Source organism: Diabrotica virgifera, chromosome 1 (assembly GCF_917563875.1).
Source record: "Diabrotica virgifera virgifera chromosome 1, PGI_DIABVI_V3a".
Lineage (NCBI taxonomy): Eukaryota > Metazoa > Arthropoda > Insecta > Coleoptera > Chrysomelidae > Diabrotica > Diabrotica virgifera.
Genome location: NC_065443.1, coordinates 152,343,697 through 152,370,969, shown reverse-complemented (window position 1 = coordinate 152,370,969; position 27,273 = coordinate 152,343,697). Strand labels below are relative to the sequence as shown.

Below are 27,273 nucleotides of genomic sequence, written 5' to 3'. Positions count from 1 at the left end.
GAAGAACTGTTTGTCCCAAGTTGGTCATTCAGAATTATATCTGTATTTTTTAATTCACTAATTTCCATTGATTCTAATAAAGATAAGCTTAAGGCCTTTATTTTGAGTATGGAGAATTTGAAACTGGTCATTAAAAGAATGATTATGATCTAGAAGGTGAAGTGCGAACATAGAATCTGTTTTTCTATTGTTGAAAGCCCTTTTGTGTTCTGCTATATGCTTTTAAAGGTTCTGCCAGTTTGGCCGATGTAAGTTTTTGGACAGTCACCATATGGAAGTCTATATACACACTTTGTAAGTGCTTTTTCTTTTGGTATTAATATATTTGCTAAAAAAAAAACAAAAACAGTAAATGCTTTATAAAAGGTATATTTAAAATCCCTAAAAAGGGCTACATCACAATCAGAACTAGTTTTCGACTGGTTTACCAGTCATCATCAGTGCTTACGTGAAATTTACATGCTAACCACCAAGATATAATTTTACAAAAATATGTGGGTCAAAGCCCTATACACGTGGTCCGTTAAGGAAACATCGGTTAAATATGCTAATTAAAACATGGATGTTAGAAATATTTTACCATTATGCCCTAGGTAACATCTGAGCTGTAGTGTGACTTGATTACATGGTGGAAGTCAGGTAGCAAGTCAACCTTGCTACCTAAGACCTGCAACAGATTTTCCTAAACCTGTTGTCCGATGTAAGTGATTGTTTTAATATGTTATAGCCCTATTCTTTAACAATATCGCTGTAATAGGGCTTTTCATTCACAGTCATTTGTTTCCAGCTTCTGTCATGTGTCACATGATATTAATATATCTACGTCGTACGTTATTGCTATATACCAATGATACAAACCAAAGACGTATGACGTAGATATATTAATATTATGTGACACATGACAGAAGCTCGAAACAAATGACAATCGATGAAAAGCCCTATAATATTGTTGTTAAACAGGTAAATTTTCATTGTACAGGGTGTTTCATTGGGAAACGGAAATACTTTAATGGTGAATAGAGGTCACCTAGCCGGTTCTAGATATACTACATCTTTTGCCCTGCCGACTTTTATAACCGAGTTACAGGGTGTTTTATCGATTTTGCCCATTTCTTTCCTAAGCCATAACTTTAGAACCACCCTGTATATTTTTTTGATATTTGGTACACATATGTCTCATTCAAAACCCAAACGACCGACATACTAACCATAAGAAAAATCCAGGTCCGGATTAACAAAAAATTATAAAGTAATTGTGACCTTAAAACAACACCCTGTATATTCAAATTTTGAAAATCTGTTTGCATATTTGAAAAGAGCACAAAAAAGAAAGTTTAATCTTCTTCTTTGAGTGCCTCTCCTATCGGAGATTGGATATCATTAGGGCGATTCTAATTTTATTTACTGCTGTTTTGAACAATTCGTTAGTGGTACAGCCAAACCACTCTCTCAAATTTCTCATCCAGGACATTCTTCTACGGCCTGGATTTCTTCGTCCTTGGATTTTTCCTTGCATTATATTTTGTAGGAATGTGTACTTTTGTCCTCTCATCAGGTGGCCTAAGTATTCAAGTTTTCTCTTTTTTATACTCCGTAGAACTTCTGGCTCGTTATTTATTCTGCGTATTACTTCTTCATTTGTAATTTTATCCACCCAACTTATTCGTAGTATACGGCGGTAGCACCACATCTCAAAGCTTTCAAGATTTTTAATATTCCTCTGTTTAAGAGTCCATGACTCAACACCGTAGAGCAAAGTACTGAATACATAGCATTTTAACATTCTAGTTCGTAGATGAACACTAATATCACGATTACAAAATAATTTTTTCATTTTTATAAAAGTAGACCTGGCAATTTCAATACGTCTTTTTATCTCGTTATTTTGGTCACCTGTTTCATTGATCAGGGTTCCCAAGTATTGGTATTCGTTTACTTTTTCAAGTTGGGTACCGTTTATTGTGATACTAGTGTCATTTATTGGATTCTTACTGAAGGTCATATATTTGGTTTTTTTTGACGTTCATCCTTATGCCGTAGTTATTACATATCTCATTCATAGTTTCAACTAAATGTTGTAGATCTTCCGCTGTTCTTGCCATTATCACAGTATCGTCAGCATATCGAATGTTATTGATAAAGTTTAATGGTTCGCTTCAATTTTTCGGCCAGACAATTTTATGACTTTAATTTTGAAATTATATTGAATTTTTTAAGAACTCGTGACATTAAAAAGCAGATATTATTAACTTTTAGTTATAAATTATTAAAGTTAATGAACAAATACTCATTTTAAAAATAATCAATACTTATTTACCACATTGAAACAACCAAATTACTAATGACAAGACAAATCCAGGTCCGGATTAACAAAAAAATATAAAGTAATTGTGACCTTGAAACAACACCCTGTATGTTGAAATTTTGCAAATTTGTTTGCGTATTTTAAAAGGGCATCAAAAACTGCGTTAAAAGGTGCATGTCAAATTGGGCAGATAATTTAATTACGGCAATTTTGAAATCATATTGATTAATTCTGTCAAGGTCACAAGAAGCTGCCAGAAAAATAAAGAACAATCCCAATGTAATTAGAAAATGCATTGACATTTTGAGCAACTGTTATAGTTCAAATATTTTTAATTTATGTTAAATTGTTGAATTGTTTAAATGATTTTTTTTATTAGATATAGCTGTTTTTTTAATTCTTTACTAAATCATTAAAATATCCCAATTCTGGCAATTCTAATTTTTAATGATGTGCATACAGCTACAAATCCAGATAATTTTAAAATAAGTATTGATTCATTAACATTAAATTATTAAAAGTTAATAATACATAGAACCTGGTTTTTAATCTCAAAGTTCTTTAAAATTTCAATATAATTTCAAAATTGATGTAATTAAATCAACGGCGAAAAAATTAAAATGAACCTTTAATCACAGTTTTTTATGCTCTTTTAAAATGTGCAGACAAATTTTCAAAACTTCAATATACAGGGTGTTGGTTCAAGGTCACAATTACTTTATATTTTTTTGTTAATCCGGACCTGGATTTTTCTTGTCGTTAGTAATTGGGTCGTTCCAATGTGGTAAATAAGTATTGATTATTTTTCAAATGAGTATTTATTCATTAACCTTAATAATTTATAACTAAAAGTTAATAATACCTGCTTTTTAATGCCAGAGCTCTTAAAAAAATCAATATAATTTCAAAATTAAAGTCATAAAATTGTCTGGCAGAAAAATTTAAGCAAACCATTAAACTTACTTTTTTGCGCCCTTTTCAAATATGCAAACAGATTTTCAAAATTTGAATATATAGGGTGTTGTTTTAAGGTCACAATTACTTTATAATTTTTTGTTAATCCGGACCTGGATTTTTCTTATGGTTAGTGTGTAGGTCGTTTTGGTTTTGAAGGAGACATATGTGTACCAAATATCAAAAAAATATACAGGGTGGTTCTAAAGTTATGGCTTAGGAAAGAAATGGGCAAAATCGATAAAACACCCTGTAACTTGGTAATAACAGTCGACAGGGCAAAAAATGTAGTATATCTAGAACCGGCTCGGTGACCTCTATTCACCGTTAAAGTATTTCCGTTTCCCAATGAAACAACCTGTATACTGGGTGTACGAATCAAACTGAGTTTTTTCTCAAAATTCTCATCACCCCGTGGAATATTTTAGCATTTAAGGTGGGTTGACACGATCCAAGTTGGATCCAAGTGTATTTGGTTTAAGTCAACTTGGACGCTGAGCGCGCTTACTTGGAAGCTACTTTGATCGTGTAAATTACTTGGAACGTCAAATCAAATAACCATTGCAAAGATGGCGAAAGTGATTATGGAGGTTATTCAAGTGGTTGCTGACTGCTGATATGTTAATATATGAGCTTTAAATCCAGAAAAAAGAAATAAAAAAGAAAAAAAAAAAAAGGAAAATTTGAACTAGTAAATGGATACGTGAGGCGCTTGGAGCTTCGTCTAATTTTCTAAGTGAAGTAGTAAATGAAGATTAACATTTAAAAACCATTTAAGAATAACTACCGAACAATTTGAACAACTATTGCAAATTGTCAATCCAAAAATTCAAAAAGTTGATATAAATATGAGAAAAAAAGTTTTTTGTATAAACATGTTATATTATGTGCATAACTCATTAAATTATCATGTAGTGTAACTAATGTAATGTAACGTCAAGTAACGGATATTTGTACATACATAACAATACCCAAAGTATAAATATCGATTCCTCGTTGTTAGAAATGCTCCTTACTTTTGGTGTACAGAGTAAAAGAAGTCTGAATAAAACAATAAACTATATTATAATATAGCGAAATAACCAGATGCCCGTAATACCGAACCAAACAACGATTGGCATGTCGATGTCGGTGTCTGTGAAGAGATGAAAAAATATAAAAAAGGCCTGCCAAAAGGTATGGGTTTACGGATTTGTTGATATTGCACTATTTATGGATTTATTACTGTACTACAACCGTAAACAATAAAAAGAGAAATTTGTTTATAACTGTATTGTATTATAAATAAAGTACCGGTTATGGATATATAAATAATAAAAATACATATGTAAATATAAGTAATATTTTTGTTAACAGAAAAATGATAAAATGGAAAAAGAAAAATGATACCATATACCACAATCTAAATCTATTGAGATGTGACTTCAGCAAAAAGAAAACATTAAAAAGATTATCCTCCTGCCAAAAAAATAACAATAAAGGTTGCGTTTACGCACCTTTGACGTTAATGGGTTTTAACACATTGATAATATGAAAAAATATTATTACACCTAATTACTTAGCAGATTAAAGAATCTTTTTCTGATCTTCATTACTGCATATAAAAATCGATCTGCGATCTCAAAACACGCTATATTGGGCACATAAATGTCTTCAATTGATGCATCTGTTGTAGTTGATGCTTTTATTTTTTCGGCTTCCTGTTGATACGTAGTTCTCATGACATTAATTTTTTTTAATACGTCGTTGTCTGTGAAACCAGGAACATTCATGTGCATTTTTATTCAATTTAGGGCCGCACTTCTAGCATCTTTATTTTTATATTCCATAATGCTTCCTCAGCTTCTTACAGCTCCATAAATCTAACGCTCTCCCTTTCAGCCCATTTTCTATTTGTACTTATATCCCGTTTTATATTTTCCGACTGCCACGCCATGTAATTATACTTTGACACTACTTGGAAGAAAGTTGGCCACATTCCTATTCGACTTGGATAGAACCTGTTGGTAGAAGTATACTTGGACGAGGGTGGTGACACAATCAAAGGAGCTTCCAAGCGTTGCGCGCTCAGCGCCCAAATAGACTAGGGTGGACTTGGATGTAGAACACTTGGAACGTGTCAACCCGCTCACACGATCAAAGTAGCTTCCAAACGTTGCGCGCGCAGCGTCCAAGTAGACTTGGACTAAGTACACTTAAATCGTATCAACCCGCCTTTATAGAATACTGAAATTAAAACCCAACTATAGCATCATGTTTTCTCAACAGTCTGTTTTTAGATTCATTCGCTTATGTTGGACCTGGACCATAAAAAGTTAGGTACTTTAACAACTTTAAAAAGACAAAATAATGCAAAATAAATACAAACCTAAAAGTTTAAAAGACTTACGAGTTTATATAAACCACGATTTGAGTAAAAAGGAAAGGAAAAAGCAGAGCATATTAAGACAAAGAACAACCGAAGAAAGAAAAACTGGAAAACAAGTACGAATGGGCTTTAGTAAGATAACAATGGAAGAACAGGTACGGAAGTCGAACAGAGAAAATGAAAAATTAGAAAAAGCAAAAAACTCATAAGGGCTGATAGGGATGATATAAAGGAAACGACTCAAACAAGGAACAAGGTAATGATTACCGGTTATAATGACTTGAAAAGTATGAAAAGTATAAATATGAAAAATGATAGAAAAGAGGAAACAAGAGAACCGATCTCTCTCTCCTGTCGTTTCCCCATTACTGAGGATCGTCATTTCTTCTAATATTACTAACAATTCTTTTCCATTGGTCTCTATCTTCAGTTGCTCTAAGAGCTTCGCATAATGAGTTTCCAGCTGAATTCTTAATTTGGTCGGACCATCTAGTTGGTGATCGTCTCTTGATCTTCTCCCCGGAACGTTCCCAGAAACAATTAATCTCTTCAAACTATCGTCACCTCGGCGAACCACGTGACCGAAGAATTGCAGAATTCGTTGCAGACATATTGTGGACAGCATCTCTTTAATCTCGAGTTGGTTTAGAATGGATTTCCTATGAGATGTCCAAGGCATGCGCAGCATTCTTCTCCAACACCACATCTCAAAGGCATCAATATTTTGACGCCCGCGTGCGCGAAGAGTTTAAGTCTCTGCCCCGCGTATAGAAACACTGAGAATATAAGGCCATTCACCAGTCTCATCTTGATATTTTGAGAGGTAGATCTGTCTTTCCAAACTTTAGTAAGGCGACTCATCGCATTTTTTGCCATAGCAATACGTATCTGAACAGTTACCATCGTTAGTTATCCTAGACCCGAGATAGACAAAGGTGTTTACTATCTGGTATTCCTGTAACATGTTAGTCAGTTGAATAGTGTCGAATCTATCGACCACCATTATTTTTGTTTTAGCTTTATTGATTTTTAGACCAACTTTATTGCTTTCGTACTCAACTCTTCGCAGGAGATCAAAAATTTCTTGCTCATTTACTGTTATACGTGTGGTGTCATCAGCAAATCTTAAATTTGAGATTTTCCTACCAGCTACTGTTACTTCACCGACTCATCCTTCTAAAGCCATCCTCATGACATGTTCACCATAAAGATTGAATAAGTCAGGTGACAACACGCACCCCTGTCTAACACCTCTCTCGGTCTTGAATTGGTTTGAGAACTTATCTAGTCATACTGTTGCTATATTGGACTGGTACAGATTTTTAATAAATGTCACCAGGTGCATTGGTGTGCCCATCTCTATTAAAATGGACCACAGATTTCTCCAGCTCACACAGTCAAATGCCTTTTGGTAGTCAACGAAGCATATAATCATAGGTACTTGAAATTCTCTAGACTTTTCAATGAGTTGTCCCAGGTTCAGGATTGGTTCCCGTGTACCTTTACCATTTACAAACCCCGCTTGTTCCTGAGGTATTTGGTAATGTAGATAGTTTTTTAATCTGTTTAGGGAGAACCCCTATCTGTTTAGAGAACCGATAGGGGACTTTAAAAAGAAAAAATGCACAAACGAGATGACACTAGCGACCTTGGAATATTAGAGAGTCCTTTTATGAAGGAGCCTTTAAAGAGCTATCGAATGAGATAAAGAAGTACAAAATAGACGTTGTGGCTATGCAGGAAACTAAACAAATGGGAAATGAAATAACGGAAGTTGAAGGCATTCTCGGCACTCTTTAAGAGTAGCGGGAAAGATAGGATGCTGGGAACAGGTTTCGCAGTTGGAAAAATTATTATAGAGAACATCATGTCCCTCAGACCCATCTCAGACAGAATGTGCGTAATACGAATAAAATGACAAAAAAGAAATATAAGTAATTAACATACACGCCCCATCCGAGGAAAAAGATGATGAAACAACAGACCTACTCTACGAAAAATTAATGGATCAATATGAGCATACTTATACCAAAACATGATATAAAAATAGTAATCGGCGATTGCAATGCAAAAATGGGAAAAGAAGCTATGTATAACGCAGTAGCTGAAATACATAGCAAGCATGAAGTGACAAATGATAATGGCCAAAGACTAATCAGTTTTGCGATGGAAAAAATATGGTGGCGAGGAGCAACCAGTTAGAACGAAAATAAATACATAAGGGAACCTGGATGTCTCCTGATGGAAGGACGGTTAACCAGATTGATCACGTATTGGTGGAAAGAAACCACATGAAATTGAATCGCTTATTTATGAAAGGATATAAGTCACAATAATGGAGTTTTGAGATAATTAAAAAAAAAAGAATGTGTGTACTTTGTACGCACGTAAGAAGTTATACTTCTATTATAATATAATTTCAACGAAATAAATATACTTAACAGTTACAATACAAAAAATTAACAATTACCAAAAATTAACCAAAACTTAACAATGCCAAAAATTAAAAAAAATGAATCGTCTGGGATTTGAACCCGCGATCTCTCGTCCAATGCTCTACCAACCAGGCTATGAAGGCGCATGTTGTTGACGTTTCGGATATACATAATTACACATCACGGTGACAAGTGAAATATAAAAATAGATATTTTATTATTTTACGCCCAAGGAAGACAAATCCAAAGACACAAAAATTATAATAAATATATTTACTAAAAACACTAGATAATATATTATTCTTTTCACACCTTTTCTTGCACTGATATACAGTAGCAAAAATGAAAGAATACCCATGAACGAACATATAAAACATGCTGTGTTTTCCTGTCACCGTGTCATACAAAAAATTGGCCAGCACAAGTACATGTAATAATTATTATTACATGTACTTGTGCTGGACAATTTTCTTTGTAACACGGTGACAGGAAAATACAGCGTGTTTTATATGTTTGTTCATGGGTATTCTTTCATTTTTTCCGACTGTATTTATACATAACTTGAAATATTCAGCAACTAAACGCCATACTGTCTGTGTGCGCATGCGCGCAGTATTATGAAATTTTACTCTCAATCGCGCCTAAAGAAGTATAACTTCAAAAAGTGTTTATATTTGAAACAATATTGTATGTATATTGATTTTTTTTTATTTAATAGATATTTTATTCAATATTTTATTCGTCTGACTAGTATCTTTTCACGAATTAATTTAAAAAAAATGTCCTAACTATTATTTTTGGCCGCATTTGTCGAAATTAACAAAAAGAAAACGTTTATTGGCCAACTTTTTTACCAGTTATTAACACACGAAATATTTTAAACTAAAAAAATAAAAATTAAAAGCAGTTTTTTATAAGATACTCATACGTTCAGTACTTTCCACTTCAGTGGTTGGCCAACCAATTATTTCCTCATAAAATTCTTGATAATATTCTGGAAGACACCTAGTAATCTTTTGAATATCAATGATTTTTATGTTAATTGGAATTTTTTCCATAGGATAAGCTCGTTCCTTTGGAAGTTGAACATTTTCGTTGTTATTACTTTTTAGAACAAAGGAACTGGTTAGTGCTCCATCGATAAACTTCAATGATTCAACAAGTCCTTTTTTGTATTGTGATTGTAGCGGAACTCCATAAAGCTGGAAACGGCGAATGACTCCTTTTGTGAACGATGAATAGATGTAGCGGAAGTTTCAACAAAATGGCACGTTTTTTTGTAATATTTGGACCACCAATTTTTAAAATTCAAAATGTCATTAGTTCTGACCATTCGTACAGTAAACTTCTACCTCTTTGCAGAACTACAGATTGCTTCAAAAACTTTCATTGGTGTATGCAGCCTATCCATGCGATTGAGTTTGCGTTTGGCAAATTTATGAAACGATATAAGTCAATGACCCTTATATCTTTTCATAAATAAATGGAACGTTCTGTTTACTACTTACCTATCAACATTACCTACTGAAGACTAGACTTATATTCTTTTATGACTAAACGCTAGATATAAGTATTGAAAACTAATTACAAAGTATATGAAAAAATCGATATGATATACAAAAACTAAGCGAAGTGAAAAAAAAAGGATATCAATGAAATAAATAAAGGGCTATTATCCCAGGAAGACGAAGAAAGAGTAGGAATAAAGCAAGTGTGGCAAACTACAAGAGAGGCGATAACTAGAGCAAATCATCATCATCATCAATGGCGTTACAACAGAAAAGATTAAGACATTTGGCATTAACAAATATAATGATGGTATTGTCCTTTTCATGATCATTTTTCAGTGCGTAACAAATGATAGGAAAAAGGGTAAGTCCGTGATAATACACATTTATGACATTTATTCTAACATGACATTTTAGTTAAATCTGACAGTTGTCACATTTTATTTTCAATTTGGAATAAAAACAAATCAAATATGTTTCTTGCATTTATAAAATGGTATTTTCTTTTATTTGTATAGTCTTATAAATTATACAGATTATATTTGTAATATTATTATCTAATTAAAAAAAAATATTTTTATATTATGGCGCCATCTATCGACAACTAGAATAACTAGAATAAATGTTATAAAAATGTCACCGACGAAATGTAATCACCGACGTACCTTTTTTTCTGTCACATACAATTTAATGCGTTAGAAAGAAATCGAAAAACTGTGACGCACTGAAAGATGATCATGAGAAATACGTTATAAACGAAAGTATACACAATACACAGACGTAGAACACAACGAAAAACTAATACAAGAAATATAGGAAAAATTTCAGAAAAAAGAAATACGATCGTCTTATCAAGAAGTTAAAAAAAACTTAAAGTGGATACCAGATTTAAAATGCATACATGACAAAAGAAGATGGAACGCTTACGAGTGAAAAAGAATCGGAAAATTTATTTATGGAAAAACCAAGCGTCAATAACAATACGCATCCAAATATCAAATACAAAGTGAATCTGGTCGTGCTATACAAGATATTAGCCAGGATGCTAAGAGAGACTAAACAGTTTTGCTGAAGATAAACTAGGTGAATATCAGGCCGGTTTTAGAGTTAATAGATCAGTGACAGATTAGATTTTCACACTAAAAGAAATCCAGATTACCTGCTAAGAACATAAAGTATCCCTTCATGCGTTGTTCATAGATTTTAAACAAGCCTATGATAGGATAGGAAGGAAGAAATTTTTGAAGCACTAAGCTCTTTGGGTATACCCGCAAAACTGGGTTAGTAAGAATGACATTGAATAGCACACGAAATCATGTAGTATGGAGATGTTTCGGATCGGAGGAATTTGAAGTGAGCAGAGGTCTTAGACAAAGAGATCCGTTATCTACAGTGCTTTTTAACTTGTATTGGAAACTATAATCAGAAATAGCCGAGTTAAAACGACTGGATCCATTTTCAACAATGAGCATCAATGTCTGGCCTTCGCTGATGATCTTAATGTTCTAGCGAAAACAAGAAAATAATTAAAAAACGTTATGAAAAGAATAAAAAAGGAGGCAAGATACTGTGATTTAGAAATAAACCAGAAAAAGTCAAAATACATGATACTCGGAAATACAGAGCAAAACGAAGAGGGACAGTTTGCTTCCATATCTAATGAAGCAAGGGAATATAATTTCGAGAGAGTGGTCCATTTTACGTATCTGGGGGTTATTATAGAGGAGAACGGTCAACAATAAAATTCTTAATTGTTTGTCAAAAAAAGCGCAATAACTACCTCTTAAAATCTACCAAATTTCATTTGCATATCTCAACCAGTTTTAGAGCAATAAATAAATCGTCAGTTCCCAAATCCCTTATCTCGGAAACAAAGCATTTGCGGACATATGTTTATAAAGCAAACGGTCATTATTTTTTCATGCACCCCTTAAAGTTTGTCGCACTTATTTAGAAACACCCTGTATTAATGAAGGACGTGGCTAGCTTTTAAAGTACCTAATTTTTTATTATCCCACATAAGCGAATGGATCATAAAGCAAAATGTTAAGAAAGCCTAAGGCTACAGTTGAGTTTTAATTTCAATATTTTATGTACGCCAGAATATTCCACAGGGTCTTCCAAACTTTGAGGAAAAAATACACTATGCTTCTCTTCATGAGCATTTTTCAGTGCGCCACAAATGATAGAAAAAAAGTAAGTCTGTGATAATATACATTTTAGTGACATGACATTTTAGTTACATCTGACAGTTGTCACATTTTATTTGCAATTTGGCATAAAGTCAAATCAATTGTGTTTATTACATTTATAAAATGGTATTTTCTTTGATTTGTATAGTCTTATAAATTGTACAGATTATATTCGTAGATATATTATATATTTCGCAAATAATTTTTTTTTCGATTATAGCACCATCTATTGACAACTAGAATAAATCTTATAAATGTCACCAACGAAATGTAATCACCGACGAGCGTTTTTTTCTGTCAAATGCAATTTAATGCGTTAGAAAGAAATCGAAAAACTGTAACGCACTGAAAGATTCTCATGAGAAAAAGCATATCATTGTTACACCCGGTATACAATGACACTTACCTGTTTAGCAATAATATTATTAAATCGATATTCTTAAAGAATAAAGCTATAATAAACAGCAGGTTTAGGAAATACGAGACATCAAAAAGTCTCATTTTTAAGGTGGTGCGTTAATTTTGATGCTTAGTGTATTAATATAATTATTTATACAGGGTGAGCAAAAAAAATTATCGACACAAACAAAATTATTTTTTTTTAATTCAAAATACATTTTACTGCTGTCAGAAGACAAAAACAAATGTTTATTTGAGAAATAAACATTACTTTTTATTTAAATTAAATATTCAAATTAAAACAAATGTGGAAGGTAGTTTGAACGTTTAATTTAAGCGAAAAGCAATGTTTATTTATCAAACATTTTTTTCTATCCTCTGAGAGCAGTGAAATGTATTTTGAATTTAAGAAATTACAAAAAATACTTTTTTTGTTAATTAATTTAATAAAATAATTTTTTTGGCCACCCTGTATAAATAAATATATTAATATTTATATTACTGAATAGAGAATTGAATAACCTTTCAAATGAGCTAGCACACGACCCCTATTCTCATTTTAAAAAATAATCATTTACGTCATCATGACCAGATGGATGACGTCACTAGCATGATATAATATGCCAAAAAATAATAATTAAAATAATCGACCGTTTTCAGGATTTTTTTAAAGTCTACAGCTTACGAAAAAACGAATTTATTACTTTCCTTTGCACCATACTGTATATTCAAGTGACAAGATTTGTTCAAATATAATGTATATTCAATTATATACAGTAAGAGCCACCGTACTAGATACATAGGAACAATGAGCTATTACAGTCCTGGACCCTCCACTTGTTGCAATGTTTAATTTTATGTCTAGTGACGTTTAGAATGTCAGAAAATGTATAGAAACTGATAGAAACAGCAGCGGGATTACGAACACTCGATACGAATCGTATCCGCCATGTTTTACCATAGCGCCTTATGGTAAAACATGGCGGATACGATTCGTATCGAGTGTTCGTAATCCTTATGCCCTATGCAGAATATTAACCATTGATTTATATATTATCATAGACAGAGTGTCATTCAGAGCGAAGTGACGACACCATCTTTTTTATTTGGCTCAGTGCTGTTTCACTCTTACGCATAGTAATGTGCTTATAGTCTCCCTTTCCGTGCCTATGCTCACACTTAATGTCATCTTAGTTTCTCGATAAAATGTGCTAGAAAGAGATACCGCAAACTAGTCCAAGAGATCTTGTCGTCATGAAGCGCGGAGGGTAGGCTCACTCTATGTTAATATATACCTCTATGATATTAACATATAGCAAGTTGACAAATAATAATAGATCAGCTGTATTAAATACAGATGATCTAATTTTGACGTTTATAGTTGTCATTTTGTTAAAGTGTTGAAAGTTTTAAAGTATTGTAATATTCTTGGTGTTTGAATAAAGTTATTTTAAAGCAGAGTAATATACTATAATTTAGGTATGTATTTTTTTGTCTGCAAAAACAATTATTTTGAATAGTTTCTTGACAGTAACATGACAGGGATCAAAAGACACATCTGAGAACTGACCGGCTTAGCCCATAAGCATAGCAATTAGGTACCTACCCATGTATCTAGTACGGTGGCGCTTACTGTATATTTAGAAAACGATACTTACCACTTTTCCCCAATTGAACGGAAACAAATATACGATGTGAGAAATATCAAGAAACAGCAAAAGGCAGGTAGTGAACATACTTAATAAGGTTATGAACATCATGAAACGTATCCTTCCTATCGATGGAAGCATGAAGAGTCCGACTTTCAATGTCCCTGATGTACACAAGCATGCTAGGCAAGCTATCGATGTTGCCTAAAAATAGTCAAAATTTTAATTTTTTTGTATAAAGGTAAGTAAACGAACAAGTTTAAGCTTTTTATATATTATTTTACAACAAACCAGCTTATTTTAATAGTTATAATATGAAGGCTTCACAGTTTCATAGTCATAATTTTCTTCGACTCAATCTCCCTCTCGAGTGGTATCAAAAACTCCTTGATTCTCTTTCTTTTTTAATTTTGATAGATAATTTAAAAACACGTCTATTAGCACGTAAAAGTATTTAAACCTGCTAGCATTCGTCTATTATGCAACACACAGCTTCCTCACTTTTACATTTTATCCCTTTAGATTACCGCTACCTTATGACTTTCATCTAATTTTTGTTACTCTTCTATCTATAAGCGAGGTTCCTACAGCACCTGCCGCTTCTCGCATTTCAACGGCCATCGTTTTCTGACCATCCATTCGTCTTCTTTGATGGCTCTACCTCTCATTACGTCGGCTGCCTGACAAGTACTGAGCCTACAAAAGAAAAAGGAAAAATTTGGGAAAAGTGGCAATTTCTTTCTCTACATAGTCTTCTTTTAGATCGATACACTTGATCCAGCCATGCTCCACCTTCTTTAACCCGTCTGAAAAATACCTTTTCATTCGACTTAAATTTCTGCCCAGCCAGTGTCTTTTCCAAGTTTGGAAACAAATAGTAGTCGCACGGGGCCAAATCTGGAGAATACGGTGGGTGGGGCAACAGTTCGTAGCCCAATTCGACCAATTTGGCCATGACGACGGCGGAGGTGTGAGCCGGTGCGTTGTCATGGTGGAAGAGCACTTTCTTCTTTGCCAACTGGGGTCGTTTTTTCTTCAATTCGGCGTCGAATCGGCCCAATAATTCGGCATAATAGCGCCCTGTGATCGTTTTGCCCTTCTCCAAGTAGTCGATGTAGATCACACCTTGTGAATCCCAGAAAATGCTGGCCATCAACAGTCTTCGCCTTCTTCGGAGCACATTCGCCGGGTGCTGTCCACTCTTTCGACTGTTCCTTTGTTTCTGGTGTATACCAGTGAATCCAAGTTTCGTCGACGTTTATGAAACGAAGTAAAAACTCCTTTGTCTGAAGTGACAGCTTTCTCATGCCCAAAATTTCATGCAGGATATGACCTTCGCGGTCTGCCAATTCAAGATCGTGGATTTTTGTCACGTTATTCTCCGTGGTAGCCATTTTCACACGCAATCACAACAATACTATAATTTCGATTTGGCTGAAATTTTGACATTAGCCGTCTACGAGAAGTATTAAATGACAGTACACTTCATTTTCGATAGTGGCGCCATCGGGCGGAGAGGCTAAGTACTTATCGCACTGCCCTAGTACGTGCCGTATATTTTCTTCCCAGGCAACTGAAGGCCTTCCCCTTCTTCCTCTTTGTTGTGGTATGTAATTTAAAGCTTTCTTTGGCCATATATCTTCATTCATTCGTTTCACGTGACCATACCACACTCGTTGTCACGTTTCAATTTTATCTACACTGGAATATACAGTATTTGTCCTTCTTCTAATATCTTTATTCCTGATGTGATATACCAAACGTTCTCCTTAGATATTCCATTTCTACTACTTCTATTATTTTTCTATCTTTTTTTGTGATCTGCCAACCTTCTGCCCCATAAGTCATGATAGACTGTACCAAGGTTCGATAGATTGTCAATTTCGTTTTTTGTCTTATATCTTTAGACCATAGTAGAGAGCTTAGAATGTTTACCGCTTTTTGCCCTGCTGCGTTCTGTTTTCGATGTCTCTTTTGGTAGTGCCTTCTTTAGATATTATAGATCCGAGATAATTATATTCTTTACATGTTTTTGTGGTTCTAATTTCTAACTCTGAATCATCTTCATCATCCCCTATTTTAAGATACTCTGTCTTTGACATCTTCATATTGAGGCCCCATATTTCATATTATTTCTTTAGTTTTCTAAACATGTAGTCCATGTCTTCCTCATCATTCGCTACGACTACCTGATCATCTGCGAAAAGCAAAGTTGTCAGACATTTACCACCGCCTATGTCTATTCCCATTCCGGATACTTGTTTCCTCCACTGCTCTAACGGTCTGATTGAATAGATATTTTAAATAAGGTCGGAGACAGACAACATCCTTGTTTAAACCCTTTTTGTAATTGGAAATGATTCAGATATAAAGTTTCCTTCTTTAACGAACTCTTCTTGCATTTTTGTATATATTTGCGATAGCATCCACATATTTTCTACTGAAACCTACTTTTTTCAACGTTTGAAACAGTTTTTTCAAAGGCACCGTATCGTATGCCCTCTAAATCTACAAACAATAGGTGGGTAGATATATTTCTTGCCTTTCGTTTTTCTATTATTTGCTGCAGAACGATATATTATCAGTGCACGATCTTCCTGCACGAAATTCACTTTGTTCTTCCATGTCTTCGTATTCTGATTCTATTCTTTGTTTTATTATTCGACCGTACAACCTCCCCACTGAGCTGGTAACAGTTATTCCCCTATAATTAGAGCCTATGCGTTTATTTCCTTTCTTGTATATTGAGCTGATGTATCCAACACTCCAATCATCAAGGCTATTTTGTCCTTTTATGCATCTATTATAGTTATTAAGGTACCAAGGGTAGTATTTATAATAAACGTGGTGCCTTCAACGTTTAATGTCCGGCTAAATATTCTTTGTATGCAAAAAATTTTAATGAATTTTGAATTAATTAATTTTCAAATATGTAAGTACATTTACCAGCAATAGTCGTAACGTAATAATTGTTGTAACCATAGTTCTACTTAGGTTGTTATTTGTCAACTTGACAGTGTTTAACTAGTTATTTAAATTTAATACCATAGGGCGTTATTTTTCAAAGTAACGCACTAGGGTATTAAATCATGCTTAACTGACTTCGAAATCATGTCATTATTTATCAGATAATATTGGGACCGTGCAAGTTCGGAAAAGCTACACCTGGTTTAATAGCTCGGCAATATTTTTCGCACTTTTAATTATATTGGCCAATCATATTGATCCTGGTTACTGGACAATTGTCCAGGCCATAGCCCAAAAAAATTATAAGAAGAAAAAGTAATATTAAGGTTATGTTATTAAAAGGTAAACAATTGTATGTAGTAAATAAAATTAATTATTAAAATGCACTACTACAAGCAAAATCCAATTAATTAAATTTACTTTTATATTATAATTGCATATCATATCAATATTGTGGAGCAACATATAATTTTTCTTCTTCACTGACAGTAGATACGAAATATACGTCAATTTGACAATTTCAATTGACAATGAATTATTTAATAAAGTTGTAAGATTTCTCCGCTATTCGCGCATGATCGTTTCTCGTATCCCCTCCAAGTACTTGCACACGGCGAATACCAGTCGGACATTAAATAGTTAATCAACATCTCATGTAATATTGTTACTCTTGTGATCCGTATTTTAGACATATAAAGCCATTTTTTTGTTAAAATCATTCATCTAGATTTCTACTTATATATTTAGGTACATATATTTAATATTGTTTTTTTGTCCTATTTATGATCTAAGCATTCTCATCTACACAACAGGTAGGTATTTTATCTTTCTATCTAGTTGCTTAATATAACTTGTCTTACGATTGGGCCATATAGTTTACCGTTCTGTTTCATTGCCATATTTCTGATAAATAAAACGCCACTCACTTGTATCACTAGTTGTTACTTTATCAACATATATCTCACAATCTTCATATATCCACTTGATTTCTCTCTTATTGAGCGCCTAACGCAGAAACAAAGTCAAAGAACTACATCGTAGATTATCTGTATATCAGTGAATAGTGAATAACCTACTCCAGCCATATTCTAGCCACATCTGTCCAAAACATTCAAGGCGCATTTCAACGTGGAATTTTGTAATTAAGTGCAATCCATAAAATATAACTGCAAATATTGAACAAAGGTAAGCAATACGATGAATCACGTACCATCAAATTGGTCGACAGTGACCTGCAATGAGGCCATTTGGCGTATATTCTCATCCTCCATCCATAAACATCATCCCCCTGTTGTACATTTGGCGGTACATCTGAAGAACGGTCAACGGGTTTATTTTACTCTATCGAATATTGCTCCACGTGTTGAACTATCTCCAGCGACAGTATTAACCAGTTTCTTATTCATTTGTCAGTTATATCATTGTTGCTTTACTTTGAGATGCTACGTTATTACACTTGGAACACCTTTCAAAGAAACTTCAACGTAGAACGTAAGGCAAAGCGGTTCCTAAACATTCAGATAGGTGTTCAACTGATTCTCTTAGTCACATTTACACATTTCGTTCCAGAAGTTCAGAATGTTTCTATTGGCCGTTCTATTCGATTCGTCCTGCATTCGCCATGACAATAAGTAAATAACAAGGTCAATTGAGAATACACAGTCACTCACGATTAACAGAGGATCTGAGTGATGTAAACTAGCGACAAACAACCAAAATGTTAAGCAAGTTATGAACTTCAAACTTCAAATACTTAGGAGTCAACAATACCAGCAGCAGAAACCTCTAGGAGCAAGTCAAAGCACAGACTAACACAGCAGCAATGATATCTGGATACTTCCGTGACATTATCTGGAGGAACAAGCACATGCGCATAGGAAGTAAAGTGAAAATACATCAGACTTGCGTAAAACCAGTAATGACCTATGCCCTATGCGATCGAGACCAGAGAGGAAACAGCTGCAACCAAGATGATCCAATGACAACAGAAAAGAGCACGCTGAGATCCATTGCTGATAACACTCTTAGGAATCGACAAAGGAATGAGCTTACAACAATGCGGCATCCGGAATATCGCAAGGCTGTGGTCTCCAATAAATGTCGTAAGTTGCGTACAGCGTTTGTTGGTCACCGGCAACTTCACGTAGTCAATACAAAACATACCGCACGATTATCGATAAACACCGTCGGTCCAACGTCAGGCTGTGGTCTCCAATACATACCGTAGGTTACGTAAAACGTCATGCTAGACGTTGTTAACAGCTTTTGTCGGTATCCAGCAACATCCTATCGCACTTGACTTTTATGTAACATCTGTGTTGTTATCAGTCGAGTGCGATCTTTCAATTTGTATCGACTTAAAATGCCACAAGAAATTTATATATTATTATTACTTAGTTAGTTGATAAAAATATAGTATTTTTAAAAACTTCCTACCATATTAATTACTTCACTTCTTTTTGAAAAAGACTAATATGTTTTGTACACACTTATGACAAATGAACGAATGAAAAAAGAAAATTATTTTAAAAATGTGTAAAATATTTTACAAACTTTTAAAATACTTTTCTTGTTACATTCATTAATTTCACTTATTTTTTTCCAACGTTTGTGTTTTTTCAATACTGTTTTTATAATTTTTATCGATCACATCATATATTGACCTACTACTTTTGACCAACTCAATTAGCAACTCGCCTTTTTCTTTTTTATGAATTAATTTGCTCATTTCGCCATGTTAAAACACATACCAGCTGTACGCAGCAATGCTCGAAAATACATGTAACTAAAGACGCTGCGTCCAACATTTGGTGCAGTTTGACGCAGCGTTCGACGTACAATAGAAACCACATACATTATTTCTGGTATAAAGCATACAGACGCGACCTACTACGTTACGGTGTAAGCAGCATACGGCGTCTACTAGTGATCACCGCCTGTGAAGTCACGTACAGCATTTCATGCGGCGCGGCGTACAACATAACAGGGGGAGGGGCGGAAAACATCGATTTATTAAGAATCTGTAGCCGTAGAAAAAAAATTTCCAAACAAGAAATGAACCTGAGATAATTTTGAACAAATTCGATATCTTTTGATTAGTGTGTCCTATCACACTAACCAAAATGCGTTTCAAAGGTGAAGAGTGCAGCATTCGTATGCAATTTGCCGCAAATGAAGTCTGTTTCTATAAAACTATTAAATAAACGTTGTGCAATTTTTGATTATTTTTATGATTCTCGCGAGATCAATAAAATCACTCCATTGACCAGTTGTGAAATTTTCATTCTTAGATCCTGATCTTCAAAAAACATAATAGGAAATTTCGTTTTTGAGTTTTGGCAACAAATATGAGGCATGTGAAATATGCCTAAAAACGCTGAATTTAAAATTTTATAGATTACAAACGATTTTTGTTCCAAATTATCTCAGCTCCATTTCTTGTTTGAAACATTTTTCTCTAAGCGTACGGGTTATTGGTACCCCCTAAAAGCCCTCGCGGGTTTTAGGGGGTAAGCCCGGGAGTAGGAGGGAAAAACTTTTTTGCATCTTTTTTTGAGATCAAAAGGTACTATTTGAGTAATTTTTAGTTAAGCAGATATGGATTATGACAAAGAAAACTTACCAGCAATAACAGACGAAAAAATCCCGTCGACGTTCTAAGATGAGTGTGATCGCAGTAAAGGATGACCCCTGAATAGAGCGAGAGATCAGGAGAGGGTGGGTTCCGGCGGTAATGTGAGTGCGAGTCCCACGAGTTGACGGTCCCGAGGGGTGATTCGCACTCGCAACCTCCTGCGCACTCGGATGCGGCACCTGTGCACTCTGCCGCTCCTCCTGCGCTGCTTAGAGCCCCCGTCCTGCTACCCGCTATCTCGAAGTCCTGCAACACACAACTCATACCACCATCCGGATCCTGCAACACCAATAGCTCTAGCATTCACATCTGACAACAACAATGAGTGAGTGGAAGATGCGGTGGTAAAAACGTAGACGGTGAGTGTGTTTGCATTGAGTAAATGTTACTTGCATTTTGTGGTTGTCTTAACAAGAAGATCACTGAATTTATCAAGTATATATTTTAATTAATTTTCTGTAATTTTTGATGAAACTTAAGCGTGTTAGTCGTTTTAAGTAGGTCACTAATAAATATATCATTATTTATTTAATACTGTCTAGGGAAAGGTACTTACTTTTATATGTAAAATGTATAAACTATTATTACAGCAATGTTTGTTTTTCAGAAGGAACTAGACAGTCTTTTTGTGTTCGAATGATGTGTTGTACAGTATTATAAAATACAGATTATATTTTATACGACTGTTTTATTAATGATATCCAATAAAACAAAGGGGTTACTTTTAAAAATCAAGGAGTAGGTGTCAACCACTCCCAAGTCCAGGATAAGAAGGAAGGGTTAAGCGATAACTGTTTCTTCTTGTAAACAAACAACCAGTTATGAAAACCGAACACATGCCTCTTTCTTGATCGTCTCTTAATAGCCCTCCCGGAGAATTCGGAGCTAGTAACAAACATGTAATTTAAACGCAGAGATTGGGAAGAAAGTGGCAAACAGACCAACCATAGGTAACCATAGTTTCCGTGAGGTCAGTAGTGATAATGGAACAAGGTAAATAGACGTTGCAGCATCCCAGAACCTACTAATACAATCAACAATGTTCGAGCGCAAGAAAATTCATAAAGAAACGACAGGGTCACAGAAATCAGATAGATCATGTTCTGATAGATGCCAGGAGACTGGCTAAACGTAAGAAGTCTAAAGAGGGCGCGGATGAAGACACGAATCATTTTCTGGTAAAAACGAGGATGAGTACAAGGGTAGCGACCCAAAAAACCCACAGGAATCCGCCAACAATGGTATAGAATACCGAAGTCCTGCAGGATAATGAAACAAAACAAAAATTTCAAAACGCCAACACAGATATGGCAATAACAAAATAAACTCTGCATGGGAGAATATAAAATTAACTTTGACAAGCGTACCAAATGAAATACGCATATAAAAAGAGAACAAAAAAATTGTTCGATGCCGATTGTCTGAAATCCATAGAAAAAATAAACATGGCTACAAGAGAAATACTTCAAAATCTGTCTGACAACGACACTGAATGGTATAAACAGAAAAGAAAACTGCTGAAAAGAAAAAATAAGAAGTAAAATCGGAAAAACAACTATGTAAGACGATTCCTTAAAGAAGTTTCAGGAATCAAGGTCGGCTGCGAAGCAAGAACAGGACACTTCCTTCAAAAAGACATAATTTAAAATTTTGAAATTTTCGATTTTTTTATTATTTTAAATAAAAGTACGTTCAAGAATACTCTCTGAAAATTTCAGATTGATAGAAGCAAAATTACCGGAAATACAGCATGTTGAATATCAATACCTTCGACTCGCTTTGCAGCAGCTTCACGCCAGGCGCTTGATCCTAGTGAAAAACCTTCAACAGCTGTTTCCTATCTCTTTTGTAAATTACTCCGCTATTCAAAAACATATTCCAGTGTGCATCACTTTACGGTTTGTGGACGGCCGTAGCTCAGGGCAAAATACTGGCTTTACATGCGCCGATTGTTGATGCCGATTCTCGGCACCAACGACATTTTCATTTCTAAAAATAATACGAGCTGTGCTTTGGAGGGTACGTTAAGCCGTCGGTCCCCCTGAGCTAGTGTGAGCATCGACACTAGCTACTTCAAACAGGGTTAAAGATGTAAGTGGCGTCGGGATATGTCCGAAAGGATCTCCCCGACAAAAATGCCACACGATAAATTATTATTATACGATTTGACAGACAAAAAGCAATTGAAAATAAAAGTGGTCAAACCTTTAAAGGCATGGTCAAAACTACTTGACCGATCCACCTGAAATTTTACATAAATTTTCTTTAGACATTACTTGCTGTCGAGAGATTTTTTGTTTTATGCTTATTTTTTCTTTAACAATAATAAATTTGTTAATTTTCATCCCTTTTTACAAAACATTTCGTTATTTTGACCTCTGAGTGATATAAAAAACTCAAAAATCGTTAAGACTAAAAAAACTCGACAGCTTTACCTAAAAAATTCATAAGTTAATAAAATCTTATGAATTTTCTCTTTCAACATGATCCAATGATGAATTCTGATGTCCACTGCAAAATTCATTTTTTTTGAGGAGTCTGTAAAAATTTCCCAACATTAGCCCATTTTTCAATATTTTACCTTGAATTTTTTTAATATTCTTTGAAACGTCCTAAATATGTTTATTTAATTTAAAAATAAAATATTTCTACCATAGTTAAAAAAAACACAAAAATGTGGTTGAACTTTTGATTTCAAACCATACCCTCCCTTAATACGCGTACGTACCTTCAGTGTATTATGTTTTATAAGTGGATCAGATTAATCTTCAAAATTCTGTCTCTCAACATTTTTGAAGAGTAAAAATACAAAGTATTAAATGTGTATAGAGAATTTATCAAAAAATTTTCACAATCTAAAAAAGCAATAGTAATATATATAGGATATTTCATCAAAAAAACCAGACTTGAAGACGACTTCTAGTTTAACCGCAAGTGATAAAGAGCTGTACATATTTTAGACACGTATATCAGCTACATAAATGCAAATGTTCATACTGCAAATTCGGTTATTTGCAGAGATAAGTCTAATGTGGACTTCGTACAGAAGATCCCAAACCCTTTTTTCAGTGCGTCATTAATTTTGACATCATATACGATTTTAAGAATGTCGCAAATCATTACATGACATTTTAGTTAAATCTGACAGTTGTCAGAATATTTATATAAACATAAATATTTATACAAATATTTGCCAGAATATTAATATTATATTTAAAATATTTTAATGCAAAAATAAATAATCAAATAAATATAAAATCAAATTTCACTATACAATGTTCGAATATACCAATGACATAAAATATTTACATTTACGTCGCTGAAAAATGCTAACCTAGAAATTCCAATTGTCATTTTACCATATGATATTGTAAATGTACTTTTGTGCCAAATTATCTTTATTTGCATCATTGATTGGTTATCTATTTAGAGTATTGTAATCACATATTATGAATACATAATTTTCTAATTTCAATGTATAATAATCACAGAGGTACGATTTTTCTGTCACTTCCAACTGTAATGAGTTAGAGAGACTTCGATAATCTGTGACGCACTGAAAAAAGGGTTTGGGATGTTATGTAAACATTCTGTTACATTGTGACACTATTTATTTTAACCACATTTGGCAACGAGATAACCACATTTATTTATGACGTAGATTTTTAGCGAATTCTGAGGCAAGTAAACTTCAGAATGTTTTTGAAAATTAAGTTACGTAATATTCAGCATATTCAGTTTCAGATTGTTTTGCATAAAGAGCTTTATAATAACAGGACGAATAATATATAGTCATACATTGAATAGTCACACATGTGCATACTGTATTAGGTATATTAGAAATATATCCCTCATACTGATAACGAGCTTTTCTCATTCCCCACCCTTATAAGTAATTTTCATTATCAACTCAATATTTTAATACTGTAACTTTTGATAAATTCAGTTTTGTTCTCGTTAAAAAACTTGCAATTTAATTGCATGCTAGATTTTATAAAATTATAAAATAAAGGAGATATAAAAGGGTGGTATTGTTTTTTTCTATTAATTACGTTTCACCCACTCATAATTTTCTTCGGATTATTCTCATAATTGGAAATATGAAATTTTAATTATTTTGAAAAAAATATTAACTATTTTAATGATGTAAAAAAGTAAATTCACTAAAAATAATTTTGAATTATTTAGTGATAAAAAAACGAGAACTCTTTATTTCGGACATTTTGACAATTATGTAGTTAACTTAAATATGTAAATATGTAATGTAGTTAAAAATAACTTCGAGATAGAACTAAACATCATTAAACAAATAGCAGTAAACAACGGCTATAACGAACAAACAGTTAACAAAATTTTAAACCAAAAACTCCATAAGAAAGCCCTGAAATTAGTGTATCCACCACCACAGAAAGAACCCAGTACCTTCTGCTCTCTCACATATACTGGCAAGATAACAACCAAAATAGCCAGATGCATAAAAAAGAAAGGAATAACACCAGCTTTCAGAACTAAAAACAACTTAAGCAAATATAATAAGAACAATAAAAGCCGAAAGAGAAAGCAACTACAGAGTGGTGTGTACAAACTAACGTGTGGTGACTGTCCGAAAACGTACATCGGTCAAACTGGCAGAACTTTTGACAAACGGATAGCAGAACACAAAAGGGCATTCAACAATAGAAAAACAGACACTTCTACATACGCACTTCACCTTCTAGATCATAATCATTCTTTCAATGAAGAGTTTCAAATTCTGCATATTCAAAATAAAGGCCTCAAGCTATCTTTTTTAGAATCTATGGAAATTAATAAACTGAAAAATACAGATATAATTCTGAATGACCAACTCGAGACAAACAGCTCCCCACTCCCCAACCTCTTCAGTTGAAGACTTAAAAAGGCAAACACATTGTAAACTATATCACTTGAGAAAGGCACTCTGCCGAAACAGCTGTAGTCACTTAGTTATAATAAATTCTGTGGAAGTATAGAAAACAAACGTTTTCAGTGTTTTATTATTAGATAAAATGAACTTCCATCAAGTAACGGTCGAATCCATCAATTAATTATGTAGTTGACTATAAACTTTTGAACAAAATGTAAAAATTAAAAAGGCATTTATTATTTGATATGTTTTAATTATTTGAATATCTTTTTGTTCTCATTTTAAGTTGAACGATTTTTCTTAATATTGTCATTTTTTCTGATCATCATTTTATATACTCATGGACAAAAATATTGCATTTATTTTGAAATTAGCTCGCCCTTCGCCCGCCCAGTGGCATACGAATATGATTTCTTTTCCGAGTGCGATGTTTTAAAATTTCATATGAATGAAAATTTTAAAAAGGGGTAAACTCTATAGTTGGCTGTTCTGTCGTATATTGGTATATGAATTTATTAAAAATTCTTTAAAATTGATCCAAAAGATAATGGAAAATCACAAAACCTTTTCGGTTTAAACTGACCTTCTTCAGTGTGAACCTAGAAATAAGTAAACCGGTTAATTTTGAAGTAAAGGGTAAAATTTTGACGGTTGAAATATTTGAAAATGTGGATACTTACGTCCAGTTTCCAGGTATTTGAAACTAGCATGAGTAGAAGGTGTGAAAATCTTCAGTTTAACCTTTTCCAAGTTAACAATGTAATTGATATTAATTGAAGGTTTTCACACCTTCTACCGTAGCTAGTTTCATGTGCACTGGACGCAAGTAACCACATTTTCAAATATTTCAACCGTCAAAATTTTAACCTTTGCTTCAAAATTAAGTGGTTTATTTATTTCTAGGTTCACACTGGAGGTGGTCAGTTTAGACCGAAAACATTTTGTGATTTTCCATTATCTTTTGGATGAATTTAAATTTGTTTTTAATAAATTCATACACCAATATATGACAGAAGTCTTTACTTCAATATTATGTTGTTCATATGAATGCGCGACCGGATTTAAATCTAATAGAGGCTATAAATATGATGGCAATATAATTTTTAAATTGAATCTCATCAAGGTAAGTATTCACTATTCTAGCGACATGAGGCAGAGATGTAACCAGGATGATCCTAAGGGGGGGTTACATCTACTTAAAGGCCTCTGGGAGGGGGGGTATGGAATAATAATGGTGTTAAGCATATAGGCTCAAAGTACATCCAAAGGGGGGGGGGGGGTTATAATTCCCAAAACCACCCCCTGGTTACGCCTATGACATGAAGACGTGCGTTATCGTGCATTAGCACGAATATGTCATATTCAATGTGGCTGTCAAATGGCAAAGCATCATCTTTTGAAATGTTTTCGATGTACATGTTAGCTGGTATTCGCACAATGACCTTCACACGTTCGTTATATCCTTTCAAAGCAATACCGCTCCAGCACTATGCCCCCACCACCAAAACTAACGCTCTGTATGAGGCTATAACTGGCATGCCGTTCGTCAACTGTTCCGTAGACGCAGTTTTGTCAATCTTGCTTCGATATGGTGAACGGTATTCCAGTTATAACCTCATGTAGAGCGTTAATTTTGGTAGTGGCGGCTTAGTGCTATGGAGTGGTATCAGTGGCGGATCTAGACATTTGCTTTGGAGGGAAAATTTGCCTTAGGGGGCACCTTTCTAATGAAATACCAACCAAAAGACATGAAAAAGATAAACCCAAACTATATAGACATAAATAATAACTTATATGTATATCATTTAATTTTTCTAACTAGCCGGTTAACCCTCTTCTTGACAGTGTAACGTAACATTTTCATTTTAGGTCCTAGGTGACTTGAGGCGCAGTTTGTTACTCACATTTTGTACTAATAACATAAAACTGTCCGTAGATGGCAATAGTTAACTTATATTTTTATTAATACCGATTTCT

The 27,273-nt window shown here is 33.8% G+C and overlaps 1 protein-coding gene across 2 annotated transcripts in view; it reads right to left on the bottom strand.

The window, feature by feature from the left end:
- Positions 1–27,273, bottom strand: part of LOC126878760 (uncharacterized) — a 124,301-nt gene that overhangs the window by 53,780 nt on the left and 43,248 nt on the right. Inside the window, exons 3-4 of one of the 2 annotated variants that reach the window (XM_050641640.1) lie at positions 20,400–20,690; positions 13,820–14,014 (exon numbers count right to left, since the gene is read on the bottom strand). In XM_050641640.1, coding sequence (XP_050497597.1) covers positions 13,820–14,014; positions 20,400–20,690 — 486 coding nt within the window. The remainder of the gene's footprint in view (positions 1–13,819; positions 14,015–20,399; positions 20,691–27,273) is intronic. The other variant, XM_050641641.1, reaches the window with a different exon arrangement.